Here is an 18,215-nt window from a genome sequence, read left to right on the forward strand (position 1 = left end):
TGGCATTTGTCAATATTAAACTTCAGTTGCTACATTTCAGCCCAACTACCTAACTTTTCTAGATGCTGTTGCAATAGCATACTGTCTTTACTATCATTAACAACCCAGCCAACTTTTGTATCATCTGCAAACTTGGACATTAATCGTATATACCTTCATCGACATTGTTAATAAATACACAAAAGAACAATGGGCCCAGCACCGAACCCAAGGGGACTCCACTAATAACATCAGTCCATGTAGAGCAGTGTCCAATTTTTGCCACTCTCTGCCGTCTTGCACTCAACCATCCCTTTATCCATTGCAGCAACTTGCTCCTAATGCCATACCACTCCAATTTGTACAGCAGTCTTCCATGTGCAACAGTATCAAAAGCTTTCTTGAAATCCAAGTATATAATATCAAAATTATTTTTTGTATCCAGTTCCTTTGGGACCACATCATAGTACCCAATCAAATTAGTGAGACAAGACTTCCCCTTAACAAACCCATACTGGGTCTGAACTATTACTGCAGTCTCGTCTAGGTGATCTTGCATCACTTCCTTAACCAGTGACTCCATTATTTTCTCCTGAACAGAAGTTAAACTAACTAGGTCTATAATTATTTGCATCACCCTTTGAACCCCTTTTGTGAATTGTGGATACATTTGCACATCTCCAGTCCATGCGGTCCTCCCCTGAATCTTAGGATGCTCTCATAATTATGGTTAAGGGATTGCTTACTTTCCTCACTGCCTCCTCTTCAATATAACTGGATAGATTCCATCTGCTCCAGGCACCTTTTTTAAGTTTAACTTCAACAATTTCTCCTTCACTTTTCTCTCTGTTATTACAAAATCATTTAGCTCCCCGTTACAGTTTAGTAAGCTTCTGTCCTACCATACAGAATTTCTCATATGTGAAAGTAGATGCAAAATACTCATTCAGTTTGTCAGCTATCTGAGCAGGATCATCAACAGTCAAACCACCAACATCAAGTGAACCAATCTGATTCATCCAGTTTCTTCTTTACACAAGTAAAGAAGTCTTTTTTCCTTTTTTGCAGCCAAGGATTTCTCGTAATCTTTGCTTGCCTAACCTCCTTTCTGACTTGATTACAGTCTAGTGCATATCTACTATAGGATTCTGTGCCACCTGCTAATTTATATGCATCACACACATTTTTCTTCTCTGCCACAAGCCTCATTAGTTCATCTGACATCCATTTAGACCTAAATCTTGAACAATATTTCTTAGTTGGTATGAAAAGCCTAGTAGCCTCCAAGATTAACTCCCTAAAGGCTTCCCATTTAGAATTCACCGCTGGTAAGTTGATCCCACTGTATAGAATTTAAAAACTGTCTGAGACCACTGTAGCCACCTTTCTGAAAGCAAAAGCCCTTTCCTTTACCCTTGATGGTAGTTACATCTTTAATTAAATCCCAGATCAGTACACTCTGATTACTTTCACCCAGTGGTTTCTTTATCTACAAATTCTTAATGCATGAATAATCACTGCTGATAATCAGATCAAGAGTATTACTCCCTCTGGTTGCCTCTTGAACATGTGGCTGTTGAAAACAGTCATCCAGTAAATCCAGAAAAGTCTTACTAGTGGGCAAGTGACCAATCCACAAGTACCAGTTAATATCTGGAAAGTTAAAATCCCCCATTATAAGACATTCTAATTTACTGGTACACTCTATTTCTCTGCACAATTGCTCATTATACTCATCAGATTCATTAGGCCTATAATTCACACGTACTCTCATTTTACCTTCCCCAGTGCTTACATCAGACCACACTGACTCAACATTGCATTGTCGACCAATGTCAATTCGATGCACTTCCTTAGATTTTATGTGTTTCTTAACTAACAGCATAATTCCTCCTCCCTTCCTGTTCTGTCCATCTTTTCTCTACACACTGTACTCCCCAAATTCCAATTCTGCACTGCTTATATTTGTGTGACACCATGTCTCTGATATGCCAACAATATCTCCCTTTGATATCTTGACCAGCACTTCAAACTCATCAAATTTATTAACTATACTTCTAGGATTGGTGTACATGCAAGTATATATGCATCTATTCCTATTAGTTACCTTAACACAGCCCATGTTTTACTTAAAGTAACAATGTTGCACTGTAACAATATTACTTTTGTTTGCAGAATTGCACACACTTTCAAATTCAACCCTAACTCGCGACTTTTTTTACAACATTGACCCGTACTTGTTAATTAAATCTGCAGATCTCTTACTGTTAAGGCCATTAGTGCCAACGTGTACAAAAATATCACCTTTTGTGCCCTTAAAAGATGATATCTGCTCTACAATGTGATCAATTTTTGCAGATATACCCTGGTTCTGTTCTACCTATCCTTTTTGCATAATATATTCTCCGTCTCCCTAACAATAGAGTAACCAACAATAACTAGTTCCTATGGAACGAGCGCATTCTGCCTTCGAGATTGCCTCTGTGTTACCTGATGCACAGGAGTGAGCTCTGAAGTTGAGAGCTTGATGGGCCCTCATATTTATTTATTCAAGGCCATCTACCCTACACCTGAATAGCCCATCAGAATGCTGAGGTAGAAGTAGTTTTGTCTAAAATTAAGTACTGTAAGGCTGTAGGAACACATGGAGTACCAGGGAAGGTTTGGAAGTTATTGAAACATATAGGTTAGCAGAATTATTTAATAAAATTATTGGTGAGGGTGAAATGCCAGATGCATGGAAGCAAAGTTTTCTTATTCCAATACAGTGAATGCTGCTTACTGTTATCACAGATAATGTTATTATTATTATTAGCCATATGGCGCAAGGAAGCCTGAGGCTTATGCTGGGCGGGGCAAAAAAAAAACAAAAAAAAAAATTCAGAATTATCCTGAGAGAGAGAGAAGTAAAAGGGAATCACCAAGAAAGAGAAGAATGATGATATCCAGCTCAGGACCCTCGATATCATCATACTCACCAGATGTGCACCCCTGGGAGTAATGTTATCACTTAATTCCAATCAGACGTATATGAATACATAGAAAAAATTACACTTATTGTAATCAGCACCTGCTTATGTTATCACTTTTTTTTTTATCTAAGTGCAGCAGAAGTGATTAAGCGATTGACGTAACACCCTAATTTGTTGTTGAGCTCTAACATATTGGGAGTCTAGTAATGCTGTTGCTTTGTACAGTTCTTATGGTTGTCGGTGTCATTACACCTAAGAAAAAGTACTGTGTCTCTACTCCTACCAATCTGACTGTTTTATAATAGAGCACTAACCTTTTCTACTTCTTGATTTTAATATTTTTTTTATTTGTTTTAATGGTTGGTCTGGATTTCCAGAAAGACAGTTTCGTTTTTAGTGATGACTTGCTTTAAGAAATAGTGGACAATCAAATTGAAGCAGATCATTGAGCAGAGGTTAAGGGACAAGGTAAATATCAGAAGAAACCAGTTTGGCTTTATGCCAGGCAACCATGGAATTAATATTTTGTTCCTGATGGAAAAATACAGACAGAAGAGAAAAGATTTGCACTTGGTTTTTATTGGCCTGGAAAAGAATTATGTTTCAAGAGAAGTTCATGGAAATTGTTATGGATGAAATACCTTGAGATAATATCAAAATTATTCAAGGTAATATCAAAATTATTCATCCTCATACAAAAGGTATGTATGAGGATGTGGTTAGCAGAGTAAGGAGTTATGGTGAGGCCAATGAGTTTTTAATGAGGGTAAGTTTACATCAGAGTTCTGTTCTGTTCTAAGTCCTTTCTTCTTGCAGCGATGTTAGAACAGCTGACAGAGAATATTCAGGGAAGGGATACACTCAGGTGAACAATATTTGCTGATGATATAGTACTGATTGATCAACTAAGAGAAGAAAGAGACAAGTAATGGTAGTAAGGCTAAGGGAGTAGGAGATAAAGCAGGGGAATTCATTTAAATATCTAAGTTCAATAAAGTAACAGGAGGGGGATATTGATGAGGATGTGATAACAGAATTTGTGTTCAATGATTGAAATGGTGACAGGTAAGTGGGGGTGTTATGTGACTGATGGGTTCCAATCAGGCTGAAGTTTATAAATCAGTGATGAAGCCCAGCTATGTTATACAGTTCAGAGTGCTGGGCATTTAAAAAGACAAAAACAAAGGTTGCATATGGCAGAAATGGGAATATTAAGGTGGACAATGGAGTTACCAGAATGGATAAAGTGAGAAATGTATATTAGAGGAAATCTAGGGGCTGCACCACCAATTAGGGATAAAATAAAAAAAGGAGAGATTGAGATGGTCTTTTGGTGGATAATGGAGTTACTAGAATGGATAAAGTGAGAAATGTGTATATATACATTTCCCACTTTATAAACCAGTAAATAGGATCTGGGATTTGTGGGCAGAAGGTAACTGAAGGCAGACATGATCAAAGAGGATGTGGATGAGGGCCATGGAAAGGAGTACCTATTGGGGTACTGGTGGCTCCCTCACATTAATAGCTAGTTTTAAGCAGTGAAATTTTTCAGGGCATGTGTATCATTGAAACGATCATTGTGACACAAATAATTGCATTTAACACATACCGATCAGAGAGAGAGAGAGAGAGAGAGAGAATTACAGCAGCTGTTCAATGAACAATGATCATAATTTTTTATGAACTATCATACTGCTTTCTATTTCTAGCTGAGCTACAAAATTTAAAACCAAACCAAGTTGCATCACATAGCAACTGCACTGTTGACTCGTGCACACAGTGTGAACCTTAGCGGTTGATCAAGTTTATGCTTGTTGAGTTTAGCCTGCATAACAATGTATGTGATATGCAAGAAACAATATGCTGCTCACAAATAATGTTTACATCTCAACAAACCATCAGCTGAAGCATATGAAATTAAAAGAAAAATGCATGGGACGCAAATAAATTATCAAGCGACACAGAAGCCTATCGTAGATATAAACTAGTCTGTAATCAAGTTGCAAAGGCAGTTAGGCAAGTGAAGGCAGATTGCGAGAAATCTTTGGCAAAGAATGCAAAGGAAAAACAGCAAAGACTTCTTTACTTATGTAAACTCTAGAAGGAAGTGGATGAATCAGATTGGTCCACTTGATATTGATGGTTCGATTGTTGATGATCCTGCTCAGGCAGCTGACAAACTGAATGAATATTTTGCATCTACATTCACACATGAGGAATTGTGTGGGGAAGTAGAGGCCAAAAGATTATCAAACCTCTAACAGGGAGCTAAATGATTTTGTAATAACTGAGAGTAAAGTGGAGGAGAAATTGCTGAAATTAAACATTAGAAAGGCACCTGGGGTAGATGGGATCTATCGTTACATTAAAGGAGACAACATTATCTGATGGTGATAGGTCAGGAAATAACCAAACCCTTTGCCTTAAGTGTTTAGAATGTTTAAATATGGACATGATTCAATAACAAAAATTGGCGGTCCTGGAGCTCCAACCACTGTTCTAGCCACAGAAACCATAAACACTGCTTTTGTAATCATGAGTGAAAATTGTGGTATAAAAGTAAGGCAACTCACAAAGATATTGAAAATATCAGTATGTAGCAAGTGTATGGTATTTTCCACAATCATTCGCATATGAAAATATGCAAATATATTCATATATATCGAATAAATGAATATTTTCATATACATGTATATCAAATGATTTCAATAAGAGTTTAAAAAATGAATTAGATAGTATGAACCAGAGCTATAATGCTCAATACGTTCTACGTTGATATCAATATTTGTAAAATAATAAGAGAAGTTTACCTCAATATAGTACGTAGAACACTTCCGTATGATACTCGCCAGAAATTAAAATGAAAAAAAATCGAAAAATTCACATTAGAGTAAATTGATTTTTAATTATTTTTTAATTATTTGTTACTCTAATGTAAATTTTTCAATTTTTTCGTTTTAATTTCTGGAGAGTATCATATGGAAGTGTTTTTTGTACTATATTGAGGTAAACTTCTCTTATTATTTTACAAATATCAAATAATTTCATATATATCATGATGATATATTTCATATAAACAAAATATATCATCGTGAAATTCAATTATCCAATCAATACATTTTTGTCTCCAGTACTTTTCAATAATGCTCTTGTTAAAACATTGTTTTCAACTTACCTTTTCAAACAGCACAGTCACATCTTTGAAAGAAAGAAGTGATGGTCTTCCTATAACAGGCCTTGGAAAGTTAAATATTAAGTATGCTACTGGATCAATATTCAGAATATTGCTTTTAGCTATTAAAAAATATAAAAAAAAGAGAGAAAGAGACAGAACTTAAAATAAAACAAAACTAGCAAAACCATTATACAATAATTTGGCTTCTTATCATTAAAATGAAAAATTAAATATTAAGTATCAGATCAATATTCAGAATATTGCTGTGTGTGTGTGTCTTGTATAACACGTGTTTACCACTACATGGATTGGATCATATACGATTTATAAATAGGGGAACAATGTTGCATATAACACAAACATAATTTGCTTATGCACGATTTGCCTTTGTGTTTACAAGAAATGGTAGTCGAATGCGGCGCAATCACTCCAACTGAACACAACACAGTAGGAAAGAAGAGAAGATTCTGAAAATTTATTTGTTTTAATGAGTTCCTGGAAGGGGAAATACATTTCACATAATAACGTAGAAACCCACAGAAACTTTACTAGTAGGAACCCCCAATAAACCAGAAAATGCACACTGTTTTATGGTAGTGACCTCCAGAAATGTGCTTTAGTAAAATGTAAGCATGTAATATGTGAGAATAGTGTGTTTCTGTTTTTACTGCATTGTTTATTCAGTTTCTACACAGGTGATGTGTCGTTTATTCGGTTGCTATTTATATTTATGTATATCAAGCTTGCCTCCTCATTTTTGTTCTTTTTATACTTGAAAAAATGAGTTCTATTCTCAAAAAAATTAGTAAAATACTTGAAAAAAGTGTGAAAAGGAAGTGTTCTGGTGAAAATACTTCAGAGAGAAAAAGAAAAGCAACATCGATAGAAGAAAAATATGAAATTGTGAAAAGCTTTGAGCGGAATGAAAATATAAGCAATATTGTGCGTGCTATAGGCCTAAATGAGGGAACGCTGAGAACAATTAGAAAGAATGCAGAAAAAATAAAAGCAACTTTCATACAGGAATAACACAAAGCGTAACAAAATCAGTTAGATCAAGACACAAAGAATTGGAAGAGATGGAACACCTTTTATCTTTTGATAGAAGATCAAACAGAAGAGAACAGGAACAAATTTGTTTACAATAAAAGCAAAGGCATTGGCAATATCTGAAGACCTCAGAAATAAAGCTGAAAACCCCAAGAAGTGCCCCCTTTTACTGCCAGTAGTGGCTGATTCAATAATTTCAGGAAACCACGTTTTCCACAATGTAAAATTATCAGGTGAGGCTGCGAGTGGAGATGGAGCAGCAGAAAAGGCATTTCCGCTGATACTGAAACACCTAATTGAGGAACAGGGCTATACACTGGACCAAATTTTCAACTTTGATAAAACCAGACTGTACTGGAAAAAAATGCCATCACATACATATATCTCAAGAGAGGAAGCACGAGCTCCAGGCTTCAAGGCTGCTAAGGATAGACTGACCATTATGTTAGGAGCAAATGCAAGTGGTGACTTGAAACTGAAGCCTGTTGTGGTTTATCATACAGCCAATCCACAAGCATTAAAAGGGATCGTAAGAACTACCCTGGGTGTTTACTTTAGGAACAGCAGAAGAGGGAGGATGACAGAGCAGATCTTCATTGACCTTCTACTACATATTGTCGAGGATGTGTTTCAAAGCTACTGCAAAAAGAAAAATTTGGATTTTAAGATTTTAATTATTTTGGACAATGCACCAAGTCACCCTCCAACCCTTGCTGAACTGTCACCAAACATTAAAATCCTGTTTTTAACACTGAACACAACATCTCTTATCCACTTGACCAAGGAGTAATTGCTGCTTTTAAGCACTATTACACAAGACCTCACATTTAAGATGCTGATAGCAGAAACAGAGGGTGAAAATGCACCAACAATTAAAGACTTCTGGAAACAATTCAACATAAAGAATGCAATTTACATAATTGTGGAGGTTTGGAACAAAGTGACAAAAGAATGCTTACATGGTGTTTGGCGGCCTCTTTTACCAGATTTTTATTCGTAATTTTAAAGGCTTTGATCCTGTAAACAAGCTTCCTAAATTTAAAGCACATCGTGTTGCCCTAGCAAAGCAGGTTGGCTTTGAGGAATTGGAGGAAAAAGATTTAGAAGAGTTGCTTCAGTCTCATGAAGAACTTTCAACTCAAGAACTGCAACAACTTGTTGCTGGAGGGCAGGTGGAATATGAGGAAGACGACAAAGTTGAATGCCTGAATACCACCATAAAACAGCTTTCTACTTCAGAATTACCTTCAGTTTTAAATTAATTTGAGAAAAGTATGCAATGGCTAGAAGATAACGATTATAATGCAGAAAGAAGCAGAAGAGCACTTCATACAATTCGATCTGCTTTGGAGCCATATAAGCAGCTGCTTTGTGAAAGAAGGAAGATTGCAAAACAACAAAAACTATATGTCTTTTTTATGAAAACACCCAAGAAAGAGAGAGAAAATGAGCCACAGCCCTGTAGTTCTGGCATGACCACATTTTGTCCAACGTCCTCATCGGCATCTCCTGCACCTCCAAGTTCCGATAATGATGAAAACCTGCCGCCACTTTCCCCATAATTTCGCTGCTTCAACCCTTTCTCAAGGAAAGAATCTAAATTTAAATGATTAAATTATTAATTTTACATTTTCAACTGTATAAGTGTTTTATTACGATTATTTATTGTGTTTGGTAATGTTTTGGTACAAATGTGTGTCCAACCTTGGGTGGCCGGCACCTAACCCTATTTTTCCCATAGGGCCTGTTGTTTATACTGCACAATTTTGCATTGCACGAGGCTTTCTAGGAACACAACTATCGTGTTATGTGAGGACTGACTGTATAAGAAGCAATTGAGAAACAGCAGTTTCAAGCCTAAGATATGCGGAAATGTGATTTCTGCATATCTTAGGCCAGAAACTGCTGTTTTTTTTTTTTTTTTCGTGTGTGATTAAAAAAACTTCATTTTGATAACATTTTCACTGTTAATTGTTTTTTTTTTTTTTTTTTTTGGTGCAACAAACCATTTATTAAATGCTAAATCTCTCAACAATTGAGCAATGCAGATGGTCTGTTAGGACTCCTCTGGCATTCTGTCAAAGATCAACAGAAATTCTGCCAGCAGGAATAAGAAGTTCATTATTTTGTTGAAAGTAATGGTTAAGCATGTATACAGATCTGGAGGCCTCATTTTGATGAAAGATATGGATCTTTTAAGGGCACAAAAGGTGATATTGTTGTACACGTTGGCACTAATGATATTAAGAGTAGGAGACCGGCGGAATTACTTAACAAGTACAGGTCACTGTTGAGAAAAGCCATGAATTAGGGTTGAATTTGAAAGTGTTTGCAATTCTGTCCAGACACGATAGGAGGGTGTATATGATGACAGCCTTGTCGATAAATTCGACCCTTGAAAGATTGTGCAAGGCTCAAGGGGTAGAATTTTTTTCAGCCTGGTCTGTGCTTGTTAACAGGAGAGACTGCTTCTACAGGGATGGGATACACTTAAATAGAAAGGGCGCAAAAATATTTGCTGATGCTATCGAGGCAGTATTAGATGGGTCAGAAAACTACTAGCTTGCACAGCGACTAATGGGATAGAAGGACTAATAGATTAATAGTAGCCACTCTCAGAGATGAAAGTGATTCTTGCACTGCTTCTATTGGAATGAGCAGCAGCCTGGAAAACAAGATTTCAGAGACTGCTCGGAGTCATTGCAGTACAAGTACACACATGGGTTGTGTTACAGTAGCTAAGAATAGGAACAGCTGCATGTATATTTGCGTGTACACCAATGCTAGGAGTTTGGTAAATAAATTTGATGAATTTGAGGTATTGCTCAAAACATCAAAGGCAGATATTGTTGGGATGTCAGAGATGTGGTGTCACACAGATATAAGGAATGCAGAACTGGAATTTGGGAAGTATGATGTGCCCAGAAAGGATAGACAGGATAGGAAGGGAGGAGGGGTTATGCTATTAGTTAAGAAACACAAAATCCAAGGAAGTGCAGCCAGTCGACATCACTGGACAGTGCAGTGTTGAGTCAGTTTGCTGTGACATAAGCATTGGGAGATCAAAATTGAGAGTAGGAGTGTGCTATAGCCCTAATGGCTCTGATGAGTATAATAAGAAACTGTACAGGGAAATAGATTGGGCCAGTAATTCAGAGTCTTATAATGGGGATTTTAATTTCCCAGATATTGACTGGAATGTCTTCTGCCGTGGCGTTTTCAGTAGGGTTTCTTCTTCCCGTAGCCAGTCTCAGATTGTTTTCTCAGTAGGAGGACCAAACTTACATTCAGCAGCACGATTTCCATTCACTTTTGCAAACTGGATCACTTTTAACTTGAATTCAGCACTGTACGAAAATATTTTCTGAGCCATTTCTGGGCAGAATGTGGCAAAACATAACCTAATATACCGGTAACAAGTGCAAAACAATGAGTGCAAGGACAACAAGCGTAAAAAAGCAGGAAATTCAAGTAAAAAAATCTACAACCACTGTATAAGACACACCCAGTTTTTAGACCCCAAATAATATGGTTTTTAAGGTTTTGTAGTATTCATATACAACACTACAGTCTTTTATATATCATAGTATCAGTATGCACTTACGTAATATACCAGGGGCAATCAATAAATTATCTACCTAAGGTACTTCTCATAGTTATGTTTCAATGATTCATGATTTATCATGTTCCTACATATCTCAACTTGATCCCACTATGTGCTTAGCTTGTGCTGCTGTAATAGAAAGAAGGAAGACATGTATCAAATTGCGGATTCACTGAAAATGGCACATTGTTCAGTCATCAAGTTTCTCTCCAAAGAATGGAATGGATCAAAGGCCATTCATGAAAGGATAATGACTGTGTATGCAAGGACAGAGAATCTTCAGAGTACCAGGTGAAATTCTGGCCAAAACAATTCAATTTTTTTTTTTTTTTTTTTTTTATGTGAACCCCAAACACGAGAGGTATTAGAACCTATAGTACTTAGTATGGTGCTTGGGTTGGAGGTTGAAAAGACAAAAGAAGATATTTGCTGACATTGGACTTGAACTTCTGTAGACTGTAATTTTCTGGAAATACATATGAAGGAAGGTTGTTCCAGAAAACAGCAGTTGAATGAATAAACGAGGAAGATGAAAAGTTCGTTCTGTGGGTTTGAAGTTGGACAGTAAATGGATGTTGGCTGGTGGCGGCACGTGTTCGGACTGTTTTGAAAGAGAGAGCGGGAATTATAGAAGCCAATTCAGAAGAACAGCACCCATGGAAATATCTGTAGAAGAGGCATGCAGCAGAAACAGTAGAGATAGCGAGTGGAGAGACTCTGATAGAGATGAATCATTAATTAACCTAACAGCCCTCTTCTGAACGAAATCAAGAAGCCTGAGAGAGGTTTTGGGGGCACCACCACAGATGTGGGAACAACATTCCATGGAGGGCGGATTTGCGATTTATACAGAGTGAGCAACTGTTTGGAAGAAAAGTAACGCCGAGAGCGAAAGAGAAAACCAAGTTTTTTATATGCAGAGGAAGCAATATTTGTAATGTGCTTGTGCCAAGAGAGATTAGAAGTCAGAGTAATCCCCAAAAGAGATATATCATTTTGCCTAGAAATCAGAGTGTCACTAAAGATAAGCATAGGAGCAGAAGAATCCTTTTTGCGAGATATAAGACAAGACTGAGTTTTAGAAGGATTGAAATCAACTAAGCTGTCTTTGCCCCACTGGAGAATTACCTGAAGATAGGCATTTAAGGAATTGGTAGCAGATTTTCGAGAAGTTTAAGCTGATTGAGCAGGACAAGGTTTCTCAAAATGGAAAGTGGGATGCAATGTGCTATCATCGACAAAATTATGGATAGGATTTCCAGTCAATGGAAGAAGGTCATTAACATACAAGAGGAAAAAAGTGGGGGAAAGAACTGAACCTTGGGGGACACCGGCATTAGTGGAGAAGTTATAAGCTGGAAGCTTGTTTAGAAGACCTTTATGCCAAACACGATCAAAAGCCTTTGAGATGTCAAGAGCAACTACTTGAGTTTCACCGAACTTTTCCATCGAATTAGTCCATAAATGGATAACATAAGCCAGAATATCACCAGTGGATCGACACTGACGGAATCCATACTGGCGTTCGTTGATCAGACGGAAGATTTCTAGGTACTTTAAGAGTTGGCGGTTAATTGATTTCTCCATTACTTTAGAAAGAGTAGAAGTAATTGCAATGGGACGATAATTGGATGGGAGGGATTTGTCATCCTTTTTAGGTACTGGCTGGATATTAGCAAATTTCCAAGCAGAAGGAAACACACCTTTGGAATAAGAAAGTGAAAAAAGGCGGCAAAGAATAGGAGTAAGTTCAGGAGCACAGGTTTTGAGAACAAGTGGAGAAATACCATCAGGACCTGGACCTTTCTTAGCATCAAGATTCATCAAAATCCTTCTGATATCCTTTTGACTGAAGACCACAGGAGGCATTGAATGGAGTGTGTTGGGAATGGTGGGAGGTGTTTTACTTTACAAGATCATTAATATATGAGCTGGAAGAAAAATGGGATGCTAGCAGGTCAGCTTTATCCTTGGCTGAAGTGACAACAGAACCATCTGGTTTGGACAGATGTGGGAGCAGAGATGGGCAAAAGATGCAGCCAATAGCTTTGGCAAGAGACCAGAATGCTCGGCTACCATTAGGGCAAGAAGCAAGTTTTCTACTCTTAGCCTGTTAAAACTCTAGTTTGGACTGATTAATAACTGCTTTACAATTGTTGCGAGCTTTGGTGTAGGCAGAAAATGAAACTGAAGAATTAGAAACAAGCCAATTACAATATGCAACATTCATCTCTTGAACAGCCTTGGCACATTTATTGGAAAACCAAGGATTAGATAATGGACGAGATTTTAAAGTGGAGTGTGGGATAAAGGATTCCATTCCTGCAAGAATAATTTCACTGACACGATCTGAGCAAACGTTGACATCAGAAGTTTTGAAACAGTAATCCGACCAAGGAAAAGAAGAAAAGAAGTCTCGCAGGTCATCCCATTTTGCATTCTTGTAATGCCAAACAACACGAAGTTGGGAATAGCCATGAGATAAAGGCTCCATTGGAGAAGAGACAATCATCAAGTTGTGATCTGATGTGCCTAAAGGAGCTCTCACTTCGACCGTGTACTTATAAGGGTTGTTTGTGAGAAAAAGATCAAGCGTATTGGCTGTATGATTAGGATTGTCCGGTATTCTTGTAGGTCATTAGTAATTGCAAAAGTCTCAGCATCTCGACCCGGTGGGTCAGTGTGACTAGAAAATGGAAGCCAGCTGGAGTTGTGAACATTAAAATCACCAAGGAAAATTACCTCACAGTTAGGAAAGTTGGACTGAAGAAAGTCAAGTTGCAAAGAGAGGAAGTCAAAGAGCTCCACGTGATTAGTGGAGCTGGGAGAACGGTTGAGACAACAGATGAATTTGACACAATGAGGTAGAGCGATTTTAAGCCAAAGAAGATCAAAGAGAGGAGATTCCAAATTGCCAAGTCTCTGACAGGGAATATCAGAACGGACGTATGCACAAGTACCACCTTTGAGGCGAAAGGAATCATACAGCGAATAATTTGGGCATATGAGATGAGCAGTAGTTGAATCAACCGATAACTGAGATTCTGTCAGAAAAAGTACATGTGATTTGGCAGACTGAAAGTGGAAATGGACATCGTTGAGATTAGAATTGAGACCACGTATATTTGTGAAATGAATTAGGAAGTGCTTGGGAGGTTTAGATCTTTTCGCAGATAAGCTTGTTCTATTAGTTTGACAATTCATGGTGTATTCAATGGTAAGAAAAAGTGGATGGGACATGCTGTATGAAGTAATGAAATTTTTGGATATGGCGTACATGTGGTAAGAATATACCCAGATCCTTGACATAACGTGGCCTCAACAATGCTCCCTGCATACACACTACTCGGACTCCCTCCAGTCACTATCTGGCAGAGTAGAGGTAGCAAGATTATACACCAGCTGATCCAGAAGCCTCCTAGAGAGTTACCAATAGGTTCGTCCGGTGTACTAACTAGCGGCCGGCCTGCGAACACCGTTTTAAAGCTGTACCCTTGAAATGTAAGGAATATTGGATCTTGCCACGACATTCATCATAACCTCAAAAGTCATCAATCATACTGCATGATGGAAGAGATAGGGAAGGGTTGACCGGAACTTAGCTCTAGAGACTAAACATGGGTTCCACCACTTCAAGCCTCCAATAAGCAAAGTGGTGGTATTTCACCGGTTGATGAGAGTCATCTACCACCTAGTACTGCCTGGTAACATAGAGGGTTGGCGTTCCTCCATGTGGTGTGGGCGCCACACCTCGACCCCTTCTTACGTTGGTTCACACCTGGGTGGTCACCCACCATGTACTTGTGCATGGAGGTTATACCCAGGATTACTAACAGTCCCACCGTCGTGAAGGTGCAGGTGAAATTCTGGTCAAAACAATTCAATTGGGATAGAGATCCATGTCCATGAAGGCCTGTGATAGTGACCACTCCACAAATGTGCCAAGCTGTGGAAATCCTTGTGCTGAATGACAGATGTTTAAAGGTGTCCCAAATCTCTAGGAATGTGGCATATCTGAGGTAACAGTTATAACCATCCTCCATGAACATTTGGGAATGACTAAGGTCAGTGAAAGGTGGGTCCCCAGATTTCTGGCAACTATGCATATGAGATGAACTAATGAAACTCATGGCAGAGAAGAAAAATGCATGGGATGCATATAATTTATCAGGAACAACAGAAACCTGGGGTAGATATAAGCTAGTCTGTAATCGTGTCACAAAGGAGATTAGGCAAGCAAAGGCAGATTACTAGAAATCTTTAGCAAAGGATGCAAAGAAAAACAGCAGAGACTTCTTTACTTATATAAACTCTAGAAAGAAGGGGATGAATCAGATTGGTCTGCTTGATATCGATGGTTCAATTGTTGATGATCTTGCTCAGACAGCTGATAAACTGAATGAGTATTTTGCATCTACATTCACACATGAGGAGTTCTGTAGGGAAGTGGAGGACAAAAGCATATTAAACTTTAACAGGGAGCTAAATGATTTTGTAATAAGGGAGAGCAAAGTGGAGGAAAAATTTTTGAAGTTAAACATACGAAAGGTACCTCAGGTGGATGGGATCTATCTAGTTATATTAAAGTAGGCATCAAGGGAAGTAAGCAAACTCTTAGTCATAATTATAAGAGCATCCTTGGACTCAGGAGAATTCCCTCTGAACTGGTGAAGTGCAAATGTAGCCCCAATTCACAAAGGAGGGATCAAAGGGTGACACAAATAATTACAGACTTGTTAGTTTAACTTCTGTTCTGGGGAAAACAATGGTGACACTGGTTAAGGAAGCATTGCAGGATCACGAATAATTCAAATACAGCATGGGTTTGTTAAGGGGAAGTCTTGTCTGACCAATTTGACTGGATACTATGATGTGGTCACAAAGGAACTGGATGAAAAAAATAATTTTGATGTCATACATTTGGATTTAAGGAAATCTTTTGATACTGCTGCACATGGAAGACTACTGTACAAATTGGAACAGTGTGGCATTAACGCAAGTTGCTACAATGGACAGAGGGATGGTTGGGTGGGAGAAGACAGACAGTGGTAATCAACACTGCTCTTCATGGGCTAATGATATTTTGTTGTTGTTTTCTATATTTATCAATGATAGTGATGAAGATATATTAAGCTTAATGTCCAAATTTGCAGATGGTTGTTTCTAGATCCTGTTACAATATGCTAATGCAACAGGATCTAGAAAAGTGGGGGCAGATGGGCTGAGAAGTGGCAACTGAAGTTTAACATTGACAAATGCAATGTACCACATATGGGTAGCAGCAACCCCAGAGAATCGTAAGAACTGTGTAATACTGCATTCAGGGTAGTGCAGTAGTTGTGAAGTTTTCTGAGCAGTGCAGGCAAGCTGCCACAGCTGGTCATGTCAATGATATACAGGAATTTTGCTAGAAGGGATAAGGAGATGATTATCCCTTTGTATAAGGCAATGGCCAGACCACATGTTTGGTACTGCATACAGGTCTGGAGGCCTCATTTTAGGAAGAACGTATAGTTGCTAGAATGAGTACAGATTAGGGGAACAAGATTGGTAAGGGGAACAAAGGGATGCTCTTAACAAAAAAGGCTTAAGTTCTTCAAATTGCAGCATCTGGAGACTACGCACCTGTGAGCTGTATAAGGCCCTGAATGGTTGAGCAAGCTCAATGCTGATGGGGTTCTTCCTCTTGCTCAGATTATGATCCTGAAGAGGGTTGTTGTTGTTGTTTAAGGGTTTTAAGACACAAGGGCATCAATGGCCAAGATGTGTCTTTCCAAGTTTTTAATGTAAATCAAACATTCTTTTCAGATTTGTTTATCAAATCTGATTTGCCGAATAAAATTAAATAATTCTTCTATATTCGCAGAGTTGTCTAAGATCTGTTGAAGGGTAACTTGATTCTGGTTATTGCATAAACTCTGAAAACAAAGGAATCTGGAATTCCTGAATCTAGGGCATACCAAAAGAATGTGTTTTACTGAAAGTTGAACTTGGCATTGAAAACAGAGTGGGGGATTTTTGTTTGTCAATAGATGAAAATGAGTATGATGAGTATGGCCAATTCTCAGTCTGGCAAGTATTACTTCTTCTCTGCGATTCTTTCTGATGCTGGAGTTCCATATTTTTGGATTAGGTTTTATTTCCTGTAATTTATTGTTGACTTGATTTTTCCCTATTTGGGCCCATTCATTTTCACTTTCTCTAATAATGATTGGACTAAAATCAGTGTGTGGAACTATCCTTCTTCTGTTTGGTAGCTCTGATGCTGACTTAGCTGCAATGTCTGCTTTTTCATTGCCTTCTATTCCGCAGTGTCCTGGGATCCAGCAAAGAGTTATTTCAGAGTGTTTCTTTTGACAGCGGTTGATTAGAAAGTCGATTTCTTGTAGAAGAGGATGACGAGAATGTCGTTTACCCTGTATAGCTGAAATAGCATTGAGTGAGTCCAAGTATATTAAGACAGAGAGGGACGACTGTTGACATATTTCACTTAATGCAAGCTGTATAGCATACAATTCTGCAGATAGAATGCTGCACTCAACTGGAAGAGATTTTGAAATTACGTGAGAAGGGAACACAGCTGCTGCACCTACATGTGACTGGGTCTTAGATCCATCCGTATAGATTACGAGTTTCCCAGTGTGTTGTGAAGTATAGTTGGCATGCAACTGTCGGATATTACATAGTGGAATTGTATTTTTTGGCCACTGAGCGAAGTAAAGATCAATGTTTATATGATGTCTATTCCGTGGGGGTAAAGGCATATTTGCACTTTCCGCAATTTTGTTGAGATCGAGTTTCCACTTTTTTATTACTTCTTGAAGACGAATCCCAGCAGGTCTGGATTCATTAGGCTTGGATTCATAAAGTGTTGGCCATAAAGGTTGGTTGAGGTATACCCAACAGGGGTGAGTTGGAAAGCTTCTTATTTTGGCAGCGTATTGGCAGAGTAATCGTTGTCTTCTAAGATAAAGGGGAGGATCGTGTCTATATACAAACTTTGTACTGGCGAGGATCTGTAGGCGCCTAGTGCTGATCGAAGGGCACTGTGTTGAATGGTGTTCAGAGACCGTAAGATGCTGATTTTAGCTGATGCATATACTAAAGCTCCATAGTCTAATCGTGACCGGATTAGAGAACGATATAAATTCAGCAATGACTGTCTGTCAGCACCCCAAGATGTTGAGGATACTGCACGAAGGATGTTTAGTTTCTGGAGGCACGTAGTTCGTAGATAGGTTACGTGTTTACGGAAATTTAATTTGGTGTCTAAGTTCAGACCCAATAATCTTATGGAATCTGTCATCGGTATTTCTCTGCCTTTCAGTTTTAATACAGGTTCCGGATGAAGCGATCGTAATTTACAGAAGTGTATTGCTGCTGTTTTCCCCTCGGTTAATTGATAGCCGTTGCTTTCTGTCCAAGTTTCAAT

General features: G+C 38.2%; 1 protein-coding gene across 1 annotated transcript in view; it reads right to left on the bottom strand.

The window, feature by feature from the left end:
• The window catches only part of LOC150083053 (uncharacterized), a 261,326-nt gene that overhangs the window by 85,837 nt on the left and 157,274 nt on the right, over positions 1-18,215 (bottom strand). Inside the window, exon 13 of the mRNA XM_090378376.1 lies at positions 6,130-6,248. Coding sequence (XP_090234502.1) covers positions 6,130-6,248 — 119 coding nt within the window. The remainder of the gene's footprint in view (positions 1-6,129; positions 6,249-18,215) is intronic.

The sequence above is a fragment of the Mastigoproctus giganteus genome, chromosome 7, assembly GCF_048544385.1.
Source record: "Mastigoproctus giganteus isolate SK-2022 chromosome 7, ASM4854438v1, whole genome shotgun sequence".
In the NCBI taxonomy this organism is placed as follows: Eukaryota; Metazoa; Arthropoda; class Arachnida; order Uropygi; family Thelyphonidae; genus Mastigoproctus; species Mastigoproctus giganteus.